The following is a 24,194-nucleotide window of genomic DNA, read 5'->3' as shown; positions in this document are numbered from 1 at the left end:
GGTATTTTTACTGATTCTGTCATTTTACTCGTTTTCACGTAAAATTGCCTAGCAAAAGTTGTTTAACACAATTTCAAGCTTCATATTCTACCATTAAACATCAAAATACATGCATATCATTCATGGGTAAATTTTTAAACACAAACCCTAGCTCAAATAAATGGTAGAAATAGCTAGAACATGTTATCGAGACTTCAAAAATGTAAAGAACATTAAAAACGAGGCTCGGGATCACTTACAAATGAGCTTGGAAAGCTTGAAAACCCTATCCATGGTGTTTTTCACGAGACATTCGGCCATGAGGAAGAAGATGAGCAAATTTGGCTTATTTTGGCATTTTCAATTCATTTAATTACCAATTTACTAAAATGCCCTTAATGAAAAACTTTTAAAAACCTATCATACCATGTCCATTTTTGTCCAAAAACTTCAAAATGGTCTAATTACCATTTAAGGACCTTTAATTTAAAAAATCATAATAATTAGACACTTCTAATATGTAGAACTCAACTTTTGTACTTTTTACAATTTAGTCCTTTTGACCAAATTGAGTGCCCAAACGTCGAAATTTTCGAACAAAATTTTCACGAAATCATTCCGTGAAACCGTAGACCATAAAAATATAATAAAAATAAAATTTTCCTCATCGAATTTGTGGTCCCAAAACCACTGTTCCAACTAGGCCCAAAATCAGGATGTTACAGACGTCGCGACGACGAAACGGGGAGAAGTAGAAACGATGTCACGATGACACGACTGGAGACGTAGCAGCATGGGAATGTGTTTCCCAAATTTTTTGTTTTTTTCTCTTGGTTAAACTCTTTTCTAATTACTCATAATTTTTTTATCCTCTGTGGAGAGATTTTATCACGTTAAATAATATTTATATTCGATCTTTTCAATTCTTTCATTATTTTACAAAAAAAACTTCATGGTCTACACTTTCCAAGATGATATCATTTTCAATTGTAATAACTTGGTTTAGTTGCTAACATTATACAACCAAACAGTATTTCATGCGTTATATCACGCTTACAAAAAATTTAGGGTACGTTTGGTTGGCTGTAATGGAATAAGGCTATAATTGAATAGAGTTGTAATGGAATAGAGCTGTAATCAGTAATTCAACTGTTTGGTTGAATGGAATGGAATAGAACTGTAATAGTATTCTTGTGTTTGGTTGAATGGAATGATCTTGTAATAACATAAGGAAAAAAACTAAAATGACCAGAATACCCTTAGCAGAATTTTTTTTAGGTAGATGATTATTGTTATTCTTATTAAATTTTAATAAGATTATTATTAAAAATAATTTCATAAATATAATAAATAATTTAACCATATTTTAACATAATTATTATTAATTATAATTTAATAATATGATATATAATTTAATAAAATTCTTAATGTAATTATTATATGAATTAAAAACCATAATATATAATACTATAAAAATAATATGCAATCTACTTTATTATATTTAAACTGCAATACATATTTAATGTGCTAAAATATCATTAGTGAAACAAATAATTTAAATATTCTACAATAAAAACAAAATATTAAAAGTAATAAATAACTTGAGAATTATATTTCACATCCAAACATAATATTCATATATTAACAAAAAGTTACATGATTTCATTAGTTTATATGTCATAATCCATATGTTATAAAATTTTACAACCTCAAAAAGTTACAACATTTTAATGGCATTCTATCATGTCATTATACCATCCAAATATTACAAACACAAAATGTTACCAAAATATCATCAACACAACCATAATTTTTAATGGTCAGCACGAAATCTTTTGACTTATTCCAAACGCATAGTAGAAATCAAACTAAAGAAAATGAGCATTTGCGATGGATGATCTGAAATTTTGCTCAACGCACAATAGCGCTCATCCTCAGTTATTGTACAAAACCTCTCTTGCCCAGCAATATTTGCAACTTGATCCTTTTTCTATCAAGCTCTATGGTCCTTATCTTGAAATCAATTCTGCCAAAGAAAACACAACCTTATTAAACCACATGCCCCTTGTTGAAATAATAATATACCACTACACATTTAACACATAATGGTTCCAACTAAAAATGATAAGTTATCAACTACTACATTCAATACAATGTTATGACCATAAATAGAATATTAACTAAGTTTAAAGAATTTCTTAAGGGGACTCATTAGCAAACCAGTCTTTAATATCTAATTCACTCTAATCTAACAAAAAATCAGCGGTAATAGAGTTTAGATTGTCCCTTTGTACAATTATTAGGTCCATCCTTCATACATACACATACACGCACACCAAAAGAAAAAGAAAAACTGTTTGACATGGCAAATCCAGCAAAACTAGAAACACAGACATATAAAGAAAAACAAATGAAGTTTTATTGACATTAAAAGAGATGGAGCAGGTATTATATGCTAATTATTATTCCAAGATCAAGGAACTCAAAGCCCTTGCCTAAAAAATAAGTTAAGTAATCATCCATTTCTCAGATATAAGTTATTTAGCTAAATGCCTAAAACAAAAATAAAACTATGAAAAGATTAAAAAATATTATTTTATTATTAAAATGGTGTGAGTATATGAAATTATGTACCAAATCCAAACTCAAATGTTATATATTCTTTGAAGAAACATCTATTATTAATCAATACATAAGATCTATTGAGCTATCACTTTAGAATAAGAACCTCATTCATTTCATACTAAATTTATTCTTAGTTATTGCCTTCATATAAATGATAAAAACAAAATAAAATTTCAGAAATTTTTTATCAGCATTCACAACAATGACAAGTTCCAAGAGATTTAGGTCTTGAAAATTACACTTAAATAATCCTTAAGACTGTGGACATCGATAATCAAGACTGAAGGTCTAGGAACAACAGCTGATAAAGTATCATCAGTACCACAATTTCCACATAAACTTGCATTTGCATTATTAAAAATCTTGCTTCTAAGGTTACATACATAATATACATAATCCAATATTAAAGAAAATCAATAAAAAGAAACCTTAATGGATGGATGTCTAAAAGTGAATCACATTAAACAGAGCGCAGATGTCAACAATAAACAAGAACAGCAAGATTTATGAGAAACTAAACTTCTAGAAATTGGTAAGCAAGACATTCTAAAGCCTACCATCAGTTGATGTTATAGCTCATAGTATGGTCATCTGAGAATATTACTGTAATACTTGATGAAAAACTATAATTCTAAAGATTTTATAAGCAACAGCTCCAAGTGACTACTTCAAAAAGAAGGTAATGTCCAAAAGATGCATTAGAGAAACTTTTTATGGATAATGATCCCTTCTTAAAGCAAAAGTTATGTCTGCAAACTCATTGCTTAGTTCTATCATCCTCTTAAAAATACATTTTATTTCAATATTTTCAAAAAGATAGTGAAGGCTTTAACATGATCCTTCACCTTCCTGTAGAAGGCAATAGAGGTGATCGGTGAAACTGTCCAGAAATGTGCCCTATCAGTACTACTGAATTCCAAACTCCAACTAGTGATTGCAAACAAAGGTTACGTTTCAGACTAAGAAAAGAATTGTTAACACAAGAACAGAAAGAGATAAAGGCACATCCAGAGAGGATTAGCAATCATATAGACCACGCACTATACCGTACTGCTCATTCTTAATATGTCAGAATTTATACAAATGATTACTTAAGGATTCAAAAAAGGCTTTTGAACGGATGATATCTTAAAATACTAGATTAAAAAAGAAATCGATCCCAAGTTCCAACTACTGTAGTGTTGGTAAATTGCAGAAAATCAATCAAACAACTATTGGTTCTTGCTTCCAAGAAAAGTAGAAAATCAATAACAAATCATTGACTTTCAGCATGTTACCTTAGACAGTAAATCAAAACTGAACCATGCTCAAAACCACAAATGTTCTGCACAACCTTCGAAGAATTATACCTTTTTTAAGAAGCTAAAATATTCTGACCATGAAGAAAATTGCAAACTCCATTTTTTGATATCCAAAAACTCCATTTTTTAAAAGTAAAGTTTCGGTTTTTAGATTGAAGTGAAAATAGAAAATAAGAAAAATGTAAACCATAAGCTTAAGTTCCCAAATTTCTTCAATCAAAAAGGAGGAGGAAAAAAAACTGAAATACTATTAACTATTACCGGATCTTGATCCACCGACCATTAAAGTTCCTAAATTTCTTCAAGCTTAAGCTTTTTTTCTGGGTTTGGGGGCTTTGTATTTTTGGGGTTTATGAGTTTTCTTTGTAGAGAAATGGAGGTAGACCTTCCTTGTCATCCAAATACACACATTCCTTAAAGTCAATTGATGAAAAAAATAAACACAGACAAAAGAGAAGAAAAGGAACAAGAACTCAAACAGATCACCAACTATAAACTGTTATTAGATAGAATCCTAATTGAAAAATCCTTCATTGGAACTTGGGAAGAGGTTGAAAGGAATGAGAAGAAGAATGAAGGAAAGAAGAAAGCTCCAGACGTGAGAAAGAAATGGATGAAGAAAGGTCCAGACGTGAGAAAGAAATGGAAGGGTAAAGTTGAACTCTAACCTAAATTTTTCACGCTGAATTGGTATTCCGTGGGGGACAGTGCTGAATTGTAAACGACAGTTTTGCCCAGAATAACGCTCTATGGAATAGGGCTGTAATAGCCCATTACAGCCAACCAAACAATGGAATAGGGATGGGCCCACAGAATTGAACTGTAATGGCTTAGCATTACAACCAACCAAAGATGTTGTTAATAACGAAGAAGAATTCAATTATATCTTACCTGAAAATAATAAATGTGGAAATCAAAGAGAATAGTGGAGACTTTAGAGGATCATCCTAATATACCAGCGATAGAAGCCACTTCCCAACTTCCATCACCGGAAGAAGCAACTCCTGTAAGTTGAAAAATACCAATATATATATAATGAGATGATAGTACAACTCCTGCAAGTTAAGACAACAACCAAGAGAAAGAACAGAAAATCAGAGCCAGAAGTATGCCTCATAGTAGTGACACTATAAAAAACACGATTCAAATTAATCACTCCGTTAACAAATACTGCATGATATATTTTCATGGAATCACTATAGAAACAAATGCTCGCATTCATTATTTAGCCATTTACTTTGTCTGCCAACCACATTTAATTTGATAACCAAGACTTAACATTCAACCTCACTATTTAAACAAAATTATTTTCAATTGAACGATGATATGGATTGAAAATTTTGAAACTCTATAGCGATTAGTTGGATCTTCTTCAATACCTTCATAATAACTGAATTGGTGTCAATACTGATGGGTGTCGAGTTCCAAGGTCCCAAGGTCCTGCTATAAACTACTTACTTCTTTAAATAGACTATCAATTCAAGGCTTTTTGGTCTTCCTTCTAATGATTGATCGTATTTTACAGGCCATTTAATCTTGTTTTGAGAATTTATCTTAGGATCCCTCTAGTTTGGCTATATAGCCTATTCGGTCATTAGTTGCTATCTAAACCTTCAAGGGTAACAGCAAAGCAAAGCACAGTTTTTCTTTTTTTTTTTTTTTTTTTGTCTTTGACCAGTAAAGTTTGCATCAAAAACATGCACGTGGATCAAAAATAAAATAAAAGAGGCATGATAGTGTATAGGAAATTGACATGGCAATGGCTTATACCTCTCCAGTCCATTTAGGTACTTGTCATAGACAGAGAAATGAAGCCGACCACCTGTTGAGATGGTAAGAACCTCAAAAAGATTTTCACTAATAATCATATTGGCAATGATTGGAACTGCAGGAGCTATTCGAGAGAAAGCCTCTATCCCGATTCACAGATCATTATCTAACTGCATATAAGACAAGATGATGGCATTAACAGCACGTTTGGCTGGATGAAATCGCTATTCCATTCTTGCCCAATTCTGTGCGTTACAGTAATTTTTTACTATTACACCGTTTTTTTCATTCCACCGATTTGCTATTACACTCATATTCTCTTAGATGCTGCAATAGGTATTTCGGGGTGGGGGCGCTGAATCGCTATTCAACACCAAAGGTAAAAAAAATTTCCCCAAAATAACCTGCTTTCTTCTCCCTTGCTCCAGATTTCTTCCAACGTTTTTCCCCAAATCAACAGCACGTTTGCCCTTCATTTTCATCTCCGGTACGTTTTTTTTTTTTTAATGATAAGCTCTTGTTTTCTATTTCTCCTTCCTCATAACTTCATAACTCTTCTTGTATAAAACTTCATAACTCTTCTCATGGTCATCTTTGATTATCAAAATTTGTTATGGGTCTCTGATATATTTTCAACTTCTTATCTCCCATTCAAGGTTGGGTATTTTTCCCCCTATAAACCCTTTTCTTAATGAATATTTTTCATTTGATCTCTGCAAATGTTAGTTCATTTGGTGCTACAGTTCTTTATTTATCCTCAATTTTGTATTTGTTCGTCTGGGTATTAAGTAAGTTATGTTAATTTCACTCAGTAATTGGTTTTGGTTTCATAGGAAGTTGGCTTACGGTCAATTGTATTTTTTTTAGGTAACGATGGAATTGGATTTTTTGTAGGCATTTTATATTGGTGTTTAGAAATTTATGTTATTTTTAGATTTATAGGAAGTGAAGTAATGGTTAATTCAAGTTATTTTAGGTTAATTATATTTGTTGGGAATTTCTCTTCAAGTTCTTATGATGGAGTGAGAAAGTATATGTAAGGTGGAATTTCTCTTCAAGTCCTGGTAACCATCTTCTATGATCTCAATAGACATATTTGTTAACTTATCATCAAAAGGGGATAAAAAAGGGCATACTTTTCCTTTCCAAGAGAAAGATACCCCATAGAATTCTGCTTTTGGCCTAAGTTTCTTTTATTTTTATGGGTTCTTTTGTTTGTTGCTTTCTCATGTGCGTTCTCTTGCACTGGTTGAAAACAGGTACTCTTTCATGTTGTTCCATCCTTAGTGAAGTTGAGGAAGGAGGGGTTGAATGGTCACGAGAAAATTAAGAGTTATATGTGTATCTAGTTTTTCATCTCAAGCAGTGAGAAGAGCCCTTGCTACATGTATAGTTCTTGATAATAATAATTGGACGCTTACAAAGCATGTTATTTTTTCTTTCTATTGCAGATGGTGGATTTCACTTGGCTTTGCAATAGTAGAAGCTGTTATAGTTGCTTGTTATTCTCTTCAATATTCAATTTATGCAGCCAGTTACAGGTATTTTGGTAATGTAAACATGAAAGCAACAATTTCTGATGCTAAGAAATTGGTATGAAATGAAACATATTCAGCCTTTTCCTGGAATGAAATTACAAATCATTTTTTCTCCAGTGTCCATCCATTTCCTCCTTCTATATGCTATATTTGAGCTTTTATCTGTAAATTAAAGTCTATGGTTTTTGTAGGGCCAAGCATGTGATGGTGACTTCTTTTCTTTTAGTTTGTGGTGCAATGACTATGAAATGGATCTGTGATACAATATCAGAATCTGGATTTTGTATCTTTCTTATCACATTTACTCCTTATTTGTTATTCATTCCAATTGTTACAGACAAGTTTTTTTAATTTTGTGATAATAAGAACTGACCAAATAAATATACTGCTAGTATTTTTTTCTATAGAATTTATAGTAACTCTGGAAATAGAGACCTGGGATTGGAGGAATTGATGGGAAATAGTGATAATCTTCTCATGTATTCACCTTGAGATAAGGAAATATGCTGCTATCCAAGATTATAGACGCTTTTAGAAAAATGAGTGTTAGGAGTTGTAGAATACAAGAAATTCATTAGAAGTTTTAGCTTCTTATGGTCTTGAATTCAGCCTTTTGGCTTGTCCAAAGTTGAGGAAAATTATAGAAAATTGGCGTACCTATATATACCCTGTTTTCTTACATTTTGAAAGTGATGAAATTGCATAATTTCTTTGGCGTGCAAGTGTTGGTAGCCTTCTTAATCCATTGTCGTGTGTTTCAAGTCAAGGTTCGTCTCTAATTATATGTGTTGGAATATTAACCGGATACACGGATACACTATACAAGATGCATGTATGTATAGTTTGGTAAGACTTGGGAAGGCCTAGATGTGCTGGAAAAACTGTACAGAAAAAGTAGCTAGAATATTTGGAGTCCTAAGAATTTAGATATGAAGAAAGCTTGTTCCATTCAATAGATTTCCATTCAACAGTGGATCACAAGCATCTAATGCTCCACAATTGGGTCAACCAAACACAATAATGCTATTACAGCTCTATTCCATTACAGTTTTATTCCATTACAGTTATATTTTATTATAATCCTATTCTATTCCAGTAAACCAAGCGTGCTCTAAGTTATTTACTTTTATTGGACAATTAATGGCCCAAAAAATAGCCCATATTCCATGTATATAGGAATAGTTTGACTGTGCAAAATACAAGAAAAGATGTTTTAATTACAGAAGACCATTTGGAATTCTCACACAATATATGTAGCATGCATTCACAGAGAAGCCAGCAAGCATGCATCTGATTCTTTTTGCAAGATGATTGAACAGCACCCCCCTTCTTTTCTCTTCCCCGGAGGCGCACACGCATAACCACAAACACACCCTAAAAAAGAAATACATAAAAAATGAAACTTACATTAATTAGAGATTGGCAGCTGCTGGGCCTTCCCAGGCCATCATCATGTCAAATATAAGGCGTCGAGACTTTTTATCAGCCAGATGACCCATTACTTGAGTAGACAGAGCAAGAGCCCTGAAACAGCAGTAATACGAGAAGTTCCTCGCATACCGTGACTTATGCTTTATAGAATCACATTAATGTCAACAAACTAAGAAATATTATTTATTTTGAAGTGATTTTTTTTATTATAAAGTTGGAGTGCAAAGCCAAACTTAGGTAGCTGACGACTGTAGCCTTCCCTTCCATACCATTATTTGGGTGTTACGATTTTGCTTGAAATCAATCAACGATGCAGTCACAGACACTTAAAAGGTCCATATCTCGCTCTCCCTCTGCCTGGTACTCTCCGCCATTTCCTCACCACCATAACCCCATTCTCACTACCCTCTCTCACGCAATTGGCAACTCCCCGACAAAGCCTCTTCACGTTTCTCTCAGTAAACTCCTTCCTTCCCTTACTCCCTCTCATGTCGTCGACCTCATCGTCCTCAATCCTTACTCATTATCACCGCACTCCCTCTTCTCCTTTTTCAAGTTCCTTTCTTCCCACCCCACTTTTCGCCACACGCTTCATTCTTATTCCGCCATGTCCCATTTCCTTGTTGCCCACAATATGCTCCCTCAAGCACGATTTCTTCTCAACTTTTTAGTCTCTCGCAAAGGGAAAGACTCGGCTTCTTCGATTTTTGCTTCGGTTCTCGAAACTAAAGGTACCTATCAGTGTGATTTTGTTTTTGATTCCTTAATGATTGCGTATACGGATTTGGGTTTTGTTTCTGATGCTATTCAGTGCTTTAGATTGGTAAGGAAGCATAAACTTAGAGTACCATTTCGGGGTTGTAAATATTTGTTTGATAGAATGATGAAGATAAGTTCTCCGATTGTCAGTTTGGGATTTTATATGGAGATTTTGGATTATGGATTCCCACCCAATGTGTATAGTTTTAATATTTTGATGAATAAATTGTGTCGAGAAGGTCTAATTAAAGATGCCCAAATGGTGTTTGATGAAATTGCAAGGAGAGGTTTGCATGCTTCAGTTGTCAGTTTCAATACTTTGATCAACGGATATTGTAAATCAGGGAATTTAGACGAAGGGTTTAGGTTGAGAAGTGCTATGGAGGAAGCTGGGATCCGTCCTGATGTTTTTACTTACAGTGTTTTGATCAATGGATTGTGTAAAGAGAGTAGGTTGGACAAAGCAAATGAACTGTTTGAAGAAATGTGTAACAGAGGGTTGATCCCAAATGATGTTATTTTCACTAGCTTAATTGATGGAATGTGCAAAAATGGAAGAACTGATTTAGCCATGGGAACATATCAGCAGTTTTTGACAAAAGCATTCAAGCCAGATTTGATTATGTACAATTCACTTATAAATGGTCTATGCAAGGCTGGGGATCTAAAAGGGGCAAAGAAGCTTATTGCTGAGATGAGCTTGAGAGGTTTAAAACCTGACAAGTTCACGTACACAATACTATTAGATGGATTTTGTAAAGAGGGAGATATGGAGTCAGCATTGGGGATTAGAGTGGAAATGATTAAACAAGGGATTAAGCTTGATGATGTGGCTTTCACAGCCCTTATTTCAGGGTTATGTAAAGAGGAAAGACACCTTGATGCTGAAAGAGCATTGAGGGAGATGTTAGACGCTGGTATGAAACCAGATGCTGCTGCCTATACTATGGTCATGGATGGATTTTGTAAGAAGGGTGATGTAAGGATGGGTTTTAAGCTGCTTAAGCTGATGCAGAGTGATGGCCATGTGCCTGGTGTTGTAACCTACAATGTGCTTATGAATGGACTTTGCAAACAGGGGCAACTAAGAAATGCTAATAAGCTGTTAGATAATATGCTTAATCTAGGGGTGGTTCCAGACACTATTACATACAACATTCTATTAGATGGTCATTGCAAGAAGGCAAATCCAAAAGATTTCGGCAAGTTAAAAAGTGAGATGGGGCTTGTAGCAGATTATGCCTCGTATAGTTCACTAATTAGCAAGATCAGTGGAACATCAAAACATCATTCAAGGAGATAACACTTTTTTGAGCAGGTTAGCTCGGTGTATAGTTATAAGATGAATGGACAAACATGAATTCTGTTTTTCTTTTGTAGCAAGCTGTGGACTTCGATGCAGTTGGATTACCTTTGATCTACTAGATGGCTTGGTTATTGAGATTCTTGACAGTGAACCTTATCTAACATCTGGTGTGTTTCTTTTTAACTTTTGCATTGACAGTTCTTGTGCATTAAATTTTATTGTAGTGCCAGGGATCGCCCAGGACAAGGTAATAGTTGCAATAATCGTTCAGGTTCAAAAGGTTGGAGTTCACAAGGCAACATGACAGATTTAGACATTGAGCATCAGATGAAGCCATTCCAATACAATTTGTTGGACATCTTTTCTCAAAATGCATAAGATATTTAGAAGCCTATACAGCTACTGTCCAGGAACCCCAACATGGTTTAGCCCCCAAGCTAGTAACAGAGCCATGCCTGAGCCAAGACCCAAGATTTAAATCGGGTTTGGATAAAATGTGAGGCATCTGATTGAGTCAGTTCGGCATGAAGATAGCTAAGGGTCTCATGGATTTTCCACAAGCATTGTTTTCATGTTACAGAAAAGGTTGCAGAGACCTATGGCGACTGAAGATAAACTTGGTCTTTAGCTCTAATTTAAATATTGGCATGCTGTTGTTATTGAACGGGATTTTCATGAGTCGACTCAGAACTTTCTTCCCTCCAGAAGACAGCATCAAATCTGCTCTTTCATTTTATGATACTCTAAAGTCTACATACTTTCTTAACAAATTTTGGTTTCGGGGGTTTGCGGCTATTGCTTACTCATGTTTTGTTGTGCTTGTTGAAACGGTACAATTGTAAAGGTGGATTTGGGTTTTGTCTTCGGGTAAAAATATTAGCTTTAAAAATTAGACTTGGCTAAAAAAAACTTAAACTTGTTTAAAATATAGGTTGAGTTCGGGTTTAAGTATTTAAAGCTCAAGTACAACCTAGCTCAATTTTTAGGTTTTAATATATTATATTATGTAATTTATAATATATAAAAACAAATTTATGATAATATATAATATTATTATGTAAACATATTTAAAATGTTAAATGTCTATAAATGAAATTTTTAAATTATTAAATTAGAAATAACATAAATATTTTTTTAAAAATTAAAAAAAATAATATGGGCGATTAGAATGGGATTGGGTTAATCATTTATAAATATTAGTGGGTTTGGACAAAATTCTAAATTTATATTTTGAATCAAGCTGGTCTAGGGCAAGCATAAGTAATCATGCTTAAATTTGGTTCAAATTTGATCTGTACTAACCTACAAACAATTCTAAGAGGATGAGTTATTTTTATTTTATCAAATTTGGATCAATCAAGTTGGATTATTTGTCCTGAAATAAGTAGGGCCAATTAATGGGGTCACAAGAATTGTCTTGAACGCTTGTTATGCCATAAGGAAATGGAAAAACAATACATCATATCTTCATAACTTGTGTCTATTTTCTCAAAACAAATATGGAGAAAATGTTGATTAGTTTGGTAATCCAGAAGAGAAGCTAACATTAGCAAAATGGCAATGATCTTTGTTAATTTAAGTACTAACCTAAAATGCTTTACATTTAATACTATTTCCACTCGTCTTTTACTCATTTCATTCTTTATTACTATTCCCCTTTCTTCCATAAACCATTATCAATGGTACTAAGTTATTCCATAGACAAATCATGGGTACTTTTTATATAATATAGAAACCCTAAACATTCAAAGGCACTTATTAGCTCATGAGTGACCAAAGGGATAGGCATATAGCAAAAGGGATTGAGTGCAGCAAAGAAAAAAAAATTTACATAGGGGTCAGCAATTATTGGGTCTTAGCTAGCTTCTTTAATTTCCCATTATGGTGTTAGATGAACACAAAGCTTCTCTGGGTTTCTTCTACCTTTTGCAATCATATATTCCTTCCATTTTAATGGCTGCTTTTTCTTTTTTTTTTTTCTATTGATTACAATTAAATGTAATGACTTCTTTTGAAAAAGAATCAATATTTAATTAATCAAGCTTATAATTGCAATCAACCACTACTACAGCTTTAATTCATTGCCTAAAACAAGTGCTTGTGCTTTTTTCCTTTTAAAATGTTCCAACAACGGCTTAAACCTCACATTTCCCTCTCATTAAAACTAGAATGAAAAGAAGAAGAAGAAAAAAACGTATATAAAAATAATTAAATAAAAGGAAGTTTTTCTACTTATGATTAAATGTTGAGATTTGTTATAATTTTTTTTAAAAATTTATCTTTATTAATTTAAAGAGTTTGATTAATTCAGTGTCACGAATCAATTAGACATTATTTTGATTGGAAAATGTTAAAAAATATCCTTTCATTTTTTTTAGGTTAATTTTTAAGAATATGCTGAAAAGAAAAACTTATTTGAGAAAGTAGGCTATTTTTTTTTAAATTTACCGATCTATATTATTTCTGAAGAATACAATGTGCGCTTTCAGCCACATCAACTGAAAATGCTTTCTACGAGACCCGTTTTCACTGAAAATTGACTATTCAAATTTTTTGGTAAGATGGTTAAATGTTAGTGCTTTTGTCCTTGAGTCTTGGGTTGATTCCTCTTCTACTCATATTTGTATTTTTTTATTTCACTCATAAGAGTCTGATTAATTTGGTGTCACAAATTAATTAAACATTAATTTGATTGGAAAATGTTAAAAAATTTATCTTTTTTTATATATTTTTATATAAAATCTATGAAAAATTTTAAACCTATATAATTCTAAAATGACAATATCCCAAAATTACATTTCTCTTTTAATATCCCAAAATTACATTTCTCTTTTACATATATTTTTTTTAAAAAGCCACCCATATTATTGTGTACAATAATCTAATTTATTATAATATTTTTAATCATACAAATATATTGTGTTAGTAAATTTAAAATTAATTTTCGTTAAAAATGCAAATATTCAACCTTTAAAATATATTTTTAAATGTTAAATATTTATACTAGATTTGCACCTACGCCAATTGTTGATTAGTACTTTTTAATTTATCACTCAACCAAAATTTTATTTCAATATTTTTTATACATTTTTAATATGTCCACCAGTTGTGTATTTATGTTATTAATAAAATATTTGATTGAGTTAGTTTCACAAGTTAAAATAAAATTTTAATTGAATAATAAATTTAAATTTTTATTAACCAAATTGACATAAATTTAAATACATTAATTTTATTGGTTTTCATAATAAAAAATTAAATTATCTTCAAATAATATATATACCAAAAATTAATAGCATAGATAAATCATAAAATTGAATAGGAATAGGATAACAAATATTGTAACGCAGTGAGAAGGGGAATGGCAGAGCTACGCGTGTGCCCCTTTAATTTTCCCTATCAACTTTTATATAGGTTAAATAATATTAGGTATGGTAAAATTTGATTAGATTTAAAAAAATAAAAAAAATTTAAATTTAGAGTAAATTGAATTGAGTTATTCGAATCAATTTGAATGAGTAATTTGAGTTTTGAGTTTGAGTCGAGTTAAATTTTACATTTCGAATAACTCGAATAATAGATTAGTGTAAATACCTTTTACTTCTTGTCAATTTCGAAAATGAATAAATTAGTTTTTCCTCAACAAAAATATTTAAAATATTTATAAAATATATAAAGAATGTTAAAATTTTTAAAATTTCTAAAATAATAATTTTGGGACCTAAATAAGTTAATTAATGATTCAAGTTTATCGTACTAAACGATATTATCTTTTTATTATTTTGCTTTGAAAGAAATTTAAATATATATGGTTTCATAGTTATGCGCTCTAACATAGAATTAGTTATACTGTAATAAGTTTTTAATTTGACAATGTTTAATTTTTAAATTTAACTCAATTTTTACTTCACTCAACCGATTCAAAATGTTTTAGATCAAATTAAAATAATAAAATAAAATTTATCAATTCGATTTTTTTTACTCGATTCGATGATACTTAAAACAATACAAAATAAATATAAATATACAAAGATGTTAAATTATTAATATAATTGAAATTACTAAGAAAGTAATGATTAGAGCATAGAGAAAAGAGGGCAAAATAGAATGCAATGAAACTGCATTTTGTTTTGATATTCAACAAAGACGGTGAGTGTGGGGTTTCCATTTTTAACCTAATCGTATCGACCTTGTTTTTAATTTCTTTTAATAAAGGCAGAAATAGGGTTGCCTTTGACTTGATTTCCAAGGGCGTGCGTGTTTGTTTCTCGAGAAAGTTAGCTGAAAGTGATCCACTCCATTTTCCTTTTTCACTTTGACAGCTGTTGCCTTCTTAATTCCTTCTTTCTTAGCTTCTACACTCAATTATGCTTCGCTGTCTTACGGACCCCCACTTTTTTTTTCAATCCCGTTTGATTTTGACACGTGTTTTCAGGTTTCTTCTTCTTTTTCCTTTTATGTATTATCTCATGATCCCATTACTGTTTCTTAATAATAAATATTATTATCAATGCAAAAATAATAGTTCGAGTTTGAATATAATAAAAATATTATTCTTTTATTTTATGAATTAAAGAGTTATTATGAATAGTTATAGACATTATATTAAAAAAAGATCAAAACTTATAATAAAATTATTTTTCAAAATATGTTAAGAGTAAAAGTTTCTTACGAATCATTAAGTAATATAATATTTATTGTAGAAAAATAATTTAATTATTTTATAAGAATTGAATTATTTTTAATTATTAAACTTAAAAATTATTAAAATATTATAATAATTTAAAACATAAAAATTATTAATATATTATGAAAATATGAAAACATTATAATTTTTAGAAATTATAGAAATATTTATTTATCTTTGATACAATAAATTGTAGATATATTTGTTAAATTTATTTAAATCCTCTAAAATTTTATTAATATGTTATGAAAATATGAAAGAATTATATGTGGTAACTGGCAAAACAAAAGAAATTTTTTTGTTATTTTTAAAAATATTAGAAATTATTAAAAATTATAAAAATAGAAAATTATGAAAATGACTATTTAAATTATTAAAATATTAAAATATTATCAATTTACAGGAAAACAAAATAAAAATACTATTGTGTTTATGTTTTATCATTTTAATAATTTTTTGATGAAAATTTTAATAAATTCTTAGTAAGTTTTTTTTAATTTTTACTATTTTAATATTTTTATATAACTTTTATAACTTTAATAATTTTTAATAATAAATTTATTTTAAAAATCAATTAAGCCCTCGTAAAATAATTTAAAAATAAATTTAAGTTAAACTCTCCATATCAATATTTTTATATGAAATGCTACGCCACTATAACATCATCGTTCTTTTACATTAATTGTCATGTCATCACTTAACACTCATCATGAACTTTAACGAGAAACTATATTTTAAAAATTCAATTGATTGTTAACTTTTTTTATTAGGGTTTAATTGATTTTTTATTATTTTATGAGGGTTTTTAGCATTTAAGTTTCAATTTTTTTGCTAAAATTTTTGTTATACTACAATCATATTATATTTCGATAAATTTAAAGTTAAGTTGAGTCGACTCTTAAACGAAAGGTAATGTTTTTTAATATTATTTCTTCATGTATAATACTCGAACACAATTCTTTATATAAAACACATCAAATTTCTTATTACTCTATCAAATATTTTTAAAAGATACAACTTATTTAATAAAAATGTTCAACTATTTTTAAAAGATAAATTAATTACCAACTTAAAAAAGAAAAAAGACTACCCGTGTAATGACCGAATTTTACGGTTATCAGAAAAATGTATTTTCGGGTCTCCGTTCCTAAAAAATGCATTTGAAAATATTTATTAGAAATATTTATGAAGTTAATTGTGAGGTTAATTAGATTGTGGATAGGTGAATGAAGGGTAATTGAGAAAAAGAACTAAATTAAATAAGGCGTAAAAATTGAATTACATATTAATAGAAAGTAAAAAGGACCAAAATGGAATTATGCCATTTATCCTAATTGAGGGACAAATGAATTGAAAAATCTTAAGATTTTTCTTAGATTTCATACATTTATTATTATTATTTAATTGATATTATATTATTATATTATGAAGTAAATTAAAATAAAGATAAATGTATGGTAATAAAAATATGCATGTGTAATAATTATATTTGTACAATTGTAATATATTTAAGTAAATAGATTTTTATATTAAAATATTAAATTATATAAAATAAATAAAATAAGCACAATGTGATGGTGATAGAGGTGATCATGGGCGGGCCGGGCCGGTCCAAGTAAAATTTTAGGCCCGTCTACTAGGCCGGGCCCGCCCGCCCAAATATGGGCCTAAAATTTTACCCAAGCCCGCCCGAAATAAAATTACTAAGCCCGAGCCGGCCCGGCCCGACCCATATTAATTTTTTTTTCTTATTTTATTAAATAAAAAATTTAAAAATATAATAAATCAAATATATTTAAAAACATAAAAATAAATATTAAAACAAATAAAAATAATACTAAAACAATTCTTAAAACAATACACAAATTAACAATATAATAAAAAATAGTTATATTAAAATTTAGAATAATTAAAATAAAAACAAAAATATATTAATATATAATTGGGCCGGGCAGGCCGGGCCGGCCAAAAACTCTTACCGAGGCCCGGCCCGTTTTTAAACGGGCCTCGTTTTTTCCCAAGCCCATTTTTCGGCCTATATTTTACCCAAACCCTCCCATTTTTAGGCGGGCCTTGGGCCGGGCAGACAGGCCCAAACCATGATCACTCTAGATGGTGATGATAATAGACAAGTGTAAAATATATGTGTGTACACATGTAATATAAATATTTATTATTAAATAGATATTTATTATAAAAATTATTGTTATTAAATTAATAAAGTAAATAAACATAAAAGAACAAAAGAAAGAAATGAAGGAGAAAAGAAACAGAGAAGCATTCGAATAGGGAGAAGAAAAAGGGAAAGAAAAAAAAAAAGGGGGGAAAATTGAGGTTTTAAAGTTTGGAGTTTAAATTGATAAGTCAATTAAGTTATTTTTACTTAATTTTGATGTTTTAGAAGTTTTAGAACAAGGTTTTGATGAAATTAAGTTGATACTTTGAAAGTTCATAGGTTTATAAGTATAGTTCATGTTGAACAAAAAGATGAATTAAGGATTTAAATTGATAGAATTTCAAGTTAGAATTAAGAAAAGGATTGAATTGTGAAATAAATTAAGAGTTTTGAATAGTAAGGACTAAATTGAGACAATTTCAAAATTAGGGGTTTATAGTGAAATTAGAGAGTTGAAATTAGACTAAAGTGAAAATTGAATGAAAATATTACGCTAAATGTAAAGAATAAAAGTTAGTTTCGATTTAGGGACTAAATTGGAATTTAGGTAAAAGATGAATAAAAATTGAAATATTTAATGTGAAATTGAATGGTAGTGTATTGATAATTTTTAATTGTTTTAATTTTCATAGTTAATGTTGTGCTGGAAAACCTCGACTAAGAAAGGAAAAGACAAAGTCAACGAGGGTTAGCTCGGAAATTACGGTTTGTATTTTTATAATCCGAACTTAATATTTAATCGTTGAAATTATTATTTAATATGTATGGTAAGTGCATTCAGACGATTATTGATTATTTGGAATTGGAGTGAACTTTGGTTGAAATTCAAAAGTGAATTTAATTATTAATTGTTGTATTTTGATTAAATGTTATGATAAGTAATTAAGGTGAGAATTATTGAATGTATGTTATATTGAAAATTAAATTGATTGGGAATGTGATAAAATAAATATGAATATGTGATTAATGTGAAATTTGAATATTTGTTATTGAAAAGTGAATTGAAGTATAAATTTATGTGATCAATTAAAATGTGTACTGATTGAAAAAAAAATTGAAAGTGAATTGAATACCCTATTAGCTGTATTGGGCTAAGCCGGACATAGTTGGCATGCCATAGGATTGGAAGTGTTCAGGGATACTTCGATCTTGAGTCGATGAGGCACTATAAATGCCGTACTGTTACTTCGACTTCGAGTCGATGAAGCACCATGTGTGTCGTACTACTATTGTTACTTCGGTTTAATATGATGAGGTACTGAGTACCGTACTGTTACTGTTTACTTCGGCAAAGCCGATGAGGCACTGAGTGCCGTACTGGTGTGTTGGTTGGATCCGTGTATCCATCAATGCCCGAGTCATGTTAATAGGGGTGAATAAAGGTACTGAATGACTGACTGTTATTGAATAATTGATTGTTACTGAATAACTGATTGCTACTGAAAATTTGATTGCTACTGGATGATAATTTAGCTTAGAATAAAACGGATTATTGATTGAAATTTGAATTGTTGAATATTATTTATTGATATTGAACAATGAACTAAAACATGATTGAAACACATGAATTTTGTAACTCTAAATGGGATATAAATGAATAATATTATTGTTCAAGTGATTTGTGAACATATTGTGGATAATTATACGAGTTAGTAGATGAAAGAATTGATTGAGTTATAAAGGATTTACCTATGAATTGAACAATTTTATAATTGTAATTGTTATACGATTTTTTTAGTGAATGTTATATTTTCATATTATTAAGTGTTCAGATTATAGGAATACCACTGAGTTCATACTCAGCGTACAGTTTGTTTCCGTGCGCAAGTTAAGTATGAAAGTGATTAACAACTCAGCATCCAAGCTGATCCCGAACTCAAAGTGATAAAGTACTCTTCTTTTTGGTAAATGGCATGTACATTGGATGTTAAAAGTGGTCATTTTGAAATGTTATTGTAAATATTGTTATAAATAATATTGGTTGATTATATAACATGTTAAGAGTTTAGAAATTGAATTGATTGTGGATTAAGATTTGCAGGGTTGGTAAACTTAAATTGTAATACTCATTTTGAGTCCACACGGCCTAGCAAACGGGCATGTGGACTGGCTGTATTGAAACTGCACCTTAATACTTTTAAGTCAGAGAGTTACACGGGCTCTCAACACGGCCATGTGACCTAGCGACATTGCCGTGTGATCTAGTGACACGGCCGTGTGAGTCACACAAGTAATCCACACGGGTGTGTGGGTACTGTTTATAAGGAAAATTTTGAAATTTTGAGAAAAATTCGTAGTGATTTTAAATTAGTCCCGAATCGATTTTACTATTCATATTGGGCTTCGAGGGCCCATTAAAGGGACGATACGTTAAATTTATGATAAGTGTAAACAATTATTTTAATTAATGACCATAATTAAACTGTATTAACTGATAATATCCCGTAATCCTGTTCCGGGGACAGATAAGGGTTAGGGAGTGTTACAATTCATATTTAGAAGATAAATTAGAAATAAAAAAAACATATAATATTTTATAATTATTCGTATTTAATTTCGTTAAATTTATCCTAGTAAAACTAAGATGTTTTCTAAAACAATAACCCTACAAATGCATTTAAATTACTCATTAATATTATTAAAAATACTCAATAATAAAAATGAAACATTATCTTTGTTTCTTGTAAGATATTTTTGGGGGCCAGTATCATGCTTCGTATGATTCGATGTATGGTGCTTGTTTTCTATGGCTGGATTCCATATCAAAAGCTTGATATTTGACCAGTAAATATATATCATTATTTTCTTTGTCCTACTTAAATTGTCATGATTGATTTTGCAATAAATTTTTATGACTAATTTTCTTTCTTTTTTTTTTAATTTTGATTTTATCATTTTCTTTAACGTTCAATTTTTTTTTAATTTATGTCATGATTGAGTTTAAACTCGATTGATATTGGCATTGTTGCTAATACAAGAGGACGAAGGTTTAAGTGTATTAAAATGCATTATCTTCTTATTTCTGAGTTGGAAAGAGACTATGAGTAATTCTAAATATTGTGTAAAAAAGAACAATATAAAAAATATTATATTTCTTTAATTTTTTGTTATACTCTTCTTGAATGACTTTTATATATGGAGAAGTATAATCTCGTGACCTGATTATTAAAAAGGCAATACTTTTCCCATAAACATCTTGCCACATTAAGTGGGTTCATACAATCTTTAAAAAGTATACGAAATAAAATTTTTGATAATAACTATTAATTCATCACATCTTAATCTAGTGACTGCTTTATCCAACCCTAAACAAATCGATTCTAACAATACCCTAAACAAATCTTACTATGACACCCATGGAGTAAGATATTTTAGGTAATATAAATCTAAAAATGGTTAATTTGAGTTTCAATCAAACATGAAAAGGTTAATTAATTATGGAGATTTAAGTGTAATTTTATTAATATCTTAGCAGAAAGTATCCTAATTTTACTATAAAAAATGTTAAAAATGGATATTTGAAAAAGAAAAACAGTATATTAGAATATGTTTAAGCATTAATTAATCATGTGAATGTCGGGAATAAGAGAGTAAAAACGCGGGAGTTGGCGAAAGAGTTGAAACAAGCTGTCGTCTACGTGGCATGCATCCAACTAAAACTGGGCCCCTTATTTTCCTCGTAAAATCTTAGGGTTGTTGGCTTGTATTTATTACCTTTTCCAACTTTTTATCTTCTTTCCTTTTTCTTTCTTTTATTATTAAATGCTCTCAATTTTTTTAAATTATTTTAAAAATATACTATTGATTATGCCATGTAAGATAAAAATTATATTATCCATAATTCTTATTTAATAATTTCTTTACGTTATTGATACATAATTATAATAATTTTTATCTAAAATTTTGAACTTAAATTCAAACTTGAACCCTAAACTTTGAGTTCAAGATTTAAAGTTTAGGGTTTGAGTTTGATATTTATGATTTGGGTGTAGTGTTTTAGTATTTAAGGTTTAAGATTTGAGATCAGTTTCAAGTTTAAAATTAATGATCTAAGATTTGAGATTTAAAATTTATGATAAAAATTTATTAAAATTATTTGTTAATAACATGAAATATTATTGAAATGTAATTAAATAATTAGAAATTAAGAAGATAAAAAGAAGAGAGTGGAAAGTGATGGGAGTGAGAAAGAGCAAATTTAATGATAGAATAGGTGGCTAGCTAGGTCATGCAATAGTATATATATATATATGGGTCTTGGTTGGAGAGGTGTCTATTTCCAGCGATTCACGAAACGAAAATGAAAGTAGTTGAATTTCGTGATGACCATAATCAAATCCACAAACTAAAACACCCTCTGTTTTGTTATGATTCATCTACCCTAATTTAAATTAACCTTTTTATGTCCCTTTCCATTACACGTCTCATTGGTTCCCCTTCAATCATTTTCACTTTTAGTAATAGTAAAGCTTTAAAAAATATATATAAATAAACAGTGAGTGATTTATTATTATGATTATGATTATTGATAATATTATATATATAATTTTACAACCTCATATATACAAATCTTAGTCTAAGCTTAAGTCTCACTGACTTTGTCTTCACTCATGGTCCCCAATCCAACTTCCACTATCAGTATCAGACAACACTGCAACTGCAACTAGAAGGGAAGTACATGCATGCTCAAAAGCTATAAAAAGTTTGAAACAGCTGTTGTGATAATATGCTTAAAAACAAAACCCATGTTCTTCACATGACACCTTCCATTTCATTGTAGACCGTCGGATAAAGATATTTCTTTCACGATCATCTCATGTATATCGGGATCCATCACCGCAAAACGTAATGGCCTCTTTATACTGCTGCTCTGCTACAATCGGCTTTACCGAATCCCACTCTCCTATTGGCCAGATCAAATTCCACCCATAGATTTTGTTGATGGAAGTTGCCGATTATATTGCTTGCGATTCCAAGCATGTTTGAGCGTCCGATCCCTAAGCAGTGGACCCCACCTCCGACGTCGGCTAACATTCTGTCCTTGGGGACTGTGATTTCCACCCCTTTTTCGAACTCTAATACCATATCGCCGACCAACCGTCCGAACTGGACTGGGTTGCCATCGATACACATGTCGGCTACTCCACCATACACGTAACCTGTTTTAAGCCTTGGACCTACCAGTCGTACCACTTCTTCCCTCACCTTGTTATAGGCCTCATCCACCAAGTAAGTGAACTCGGAACCCGAATCAATCATGGTTTGACCCGATCCGCCTGCGTCGGGTCGGAAAACGTGCATGGGGATTGCCAGTTTTTTGGCTCCTATCCTTATCCCTAGCATGGGGAGAGTATAAGCCAAAGGATCCATATTAGGCATGGTCCGGCTTTGAGGGAAAGCCAAAAGGTTAATATACTGAAACCCGTGGGAATTCGGGTTTTGACCCAGATAAAACGACCCGGTCGGCGAAACCCCAGGTTTCGTCCGGCGAGTGGGCACGCAGTAGGAAAACTTGGAGATTTTTGACTGGTAAGCGAAAGAGAACCGCCCAAGGTTCATCCCCAAAATACCCTTGTCTTCACTGGAATCCGTGGCGCAACCAAGGATCAAAGGAGGGGTACTTTGGGAACGCGAAAAAGTGATCTTTTCTCTCACCAAGTTACCCTCGGCAAGTGTTCCGTCGGCGTAAAAGTACGAATAGTGACACAAACGGTTCTGGTCGCAGGAAGTAGGGAGGGTAAAATCGGGAATCCGTGGCTTGCAAAGAGGATGGTTACATGGCAAAACACTGAAAGAAGAAGAAAGAGAAGGATCAAACGACGCCGTAGGAGGCGGCTTTTTAGCAAGCTTCTTATGACACTGAATCCACGACAGTTGACTCCCAGTGTCCAACACCATCTGCTGAGTCTGCGGCGGAGTACCAATCGGCAAAGCCACGATCAACGCCATTGAATACTTGAACGTGGTTTTATAATTATAAGAACCCGAGTTTGGCCTTGCCAAACGCCTTGTACCATGCTTGTTGGCCCCTGCAACTAAAGAAGAAGACAGGGTCTGAACTTTAACATCAGGAGAGATACGGAGAGAAGTAAGAGGAAAAGAGAAGGAAAGGGTGTCGTTCAGGTTTTGTGTTGGAGAGGAAAGGGAAGCGATGAAGTGAAGGAAGAGGAAGAGAAAGGGAAGGAAAGGGAGATGATAGAAAAGAAGAGCCATTGGATTGTTGTTAGTAGCAGAAAGAGAGGGGGTGGTGGGTGGTGGGTAAAATGCAGGAGAGAGTGGGGTTGTATTTATATATGGGAAAGAAGGGGACAGTAATGGCTACAGGCTATGCCCTACAGAGGAGGAAAGAGACAATTCAAAAACAATGAAAAATATAAGCTACAGTAAAGCGTACGCGTTTTCTTAATTTAGCGGTTAGATCTTCTTATGGTTCAAAATTAAAATGGTGGCCACCAATTTTTATGATAATCAATAATAGGCACACACCCATCCTTTGTGTCATCTCTGCAAGTGAAAATTTTATCATCTCATCCATTCTGGTATAATCGTATTTTCACTTTTAAGGTGCAGTAATTTTTACGCCTTAAATTATTATCTTCTTAAAATTATCTATTTTTATTAT

General features: G+C 31.1%; 2 protein-coding genes and 1 long non-coding RNA gene across 4 annotated transcripts; 1 reads left to right on the top strand and 2 right to left on the bottom strand.

Annotated features, from left to right (window-relative positions):
• Positions 1 to 1,587: 1,587 nt before the first annotated feature.
• LOC108467992 (uncharacterized) lies at positions 1,588 to 4,753 on the bottom strand. The gene is made up of 2 exons (XR_001868947.2): positions 4,167 to 4,753; positions 1,588 to 2,005 (listed from the first exon to the last, which is right to left on the bottom strand). It is a non-coding gene; the product is annotated as an uncharacterized LOC108467992 (long non-coding RNA).
• A 3,807-nt stretch (positions 4,754 to 8,560) lies between these two features.
• LOC108467625 (putative pentatricopeptide repeat-containing protein At1g09680) lies at positions 8,561 to 11,479 on the top strand. Of its 2 annotated transcripts, none has more exons than XM_017768336.2 (2): positions 8,561 to 10,721; positions 10,934 to 11,479. In XM_017768336.2, exon 1 carries the CDS (start codon positions 8,955 to 8,957, stop codon positions 10,704 to 10,706), a length of 1,752 nt encoding a protein of 583 aa, XP_017623825.1. In that variant the 5' UTR covers positions 8,561 to 8,954; the 3' UTR covers positions 10,707 to 10,721; positions 10,934 to 11,479. The 2 variants fall into 2 exon arrangements, 1 of the variants encoding a protein (XP_017623825.1); XR_001868854.2 differs by having other exon boundaries at positions 8,562 to 10,876; positions 10,981 to 11,479.
• Positions 11,480 to 22,075: 10,596 nt separating this feature from the next.
• Positions 22,076 to 23,880, bottom strand: LOC108469913 (aspartic proteinase PCS1). Its single transcript, XM_017771024.2, has one exon. It carries the CDS (start codon positions 23,783 to 23,785, stop codon positions 22,430 to 22,432), a length of 1,356 nt encoding a protein of 451 aa, XP_017626513.1. The 5' UTR covers positions 23,786 to 23,880; the 3' UTR covers positions 22,076 to 22,429.
• Positions 23,881 to 24,194: the final 314 nt, after the last annotated feature.

The sequence above is a fragment of the Gossypium arboreum genome, chromosome 8, assembly GCF_025698485.1.
Source record: "Gossypium arboreum isolate Shixiya-1 chromosome 8, ASM2569848v2, whole genome shotgun sequence".
NCBI lineage: Eukaryota > Viridiplantae > Streptophyta > Magnoliopsida > Malvales > Malvaceae > Gossypium > Gossypium arboreum.
Note: the sequence above shows the minus strand (reverse complement) of the source record. Positions and strands in the feature narration are given on the sequence as shown.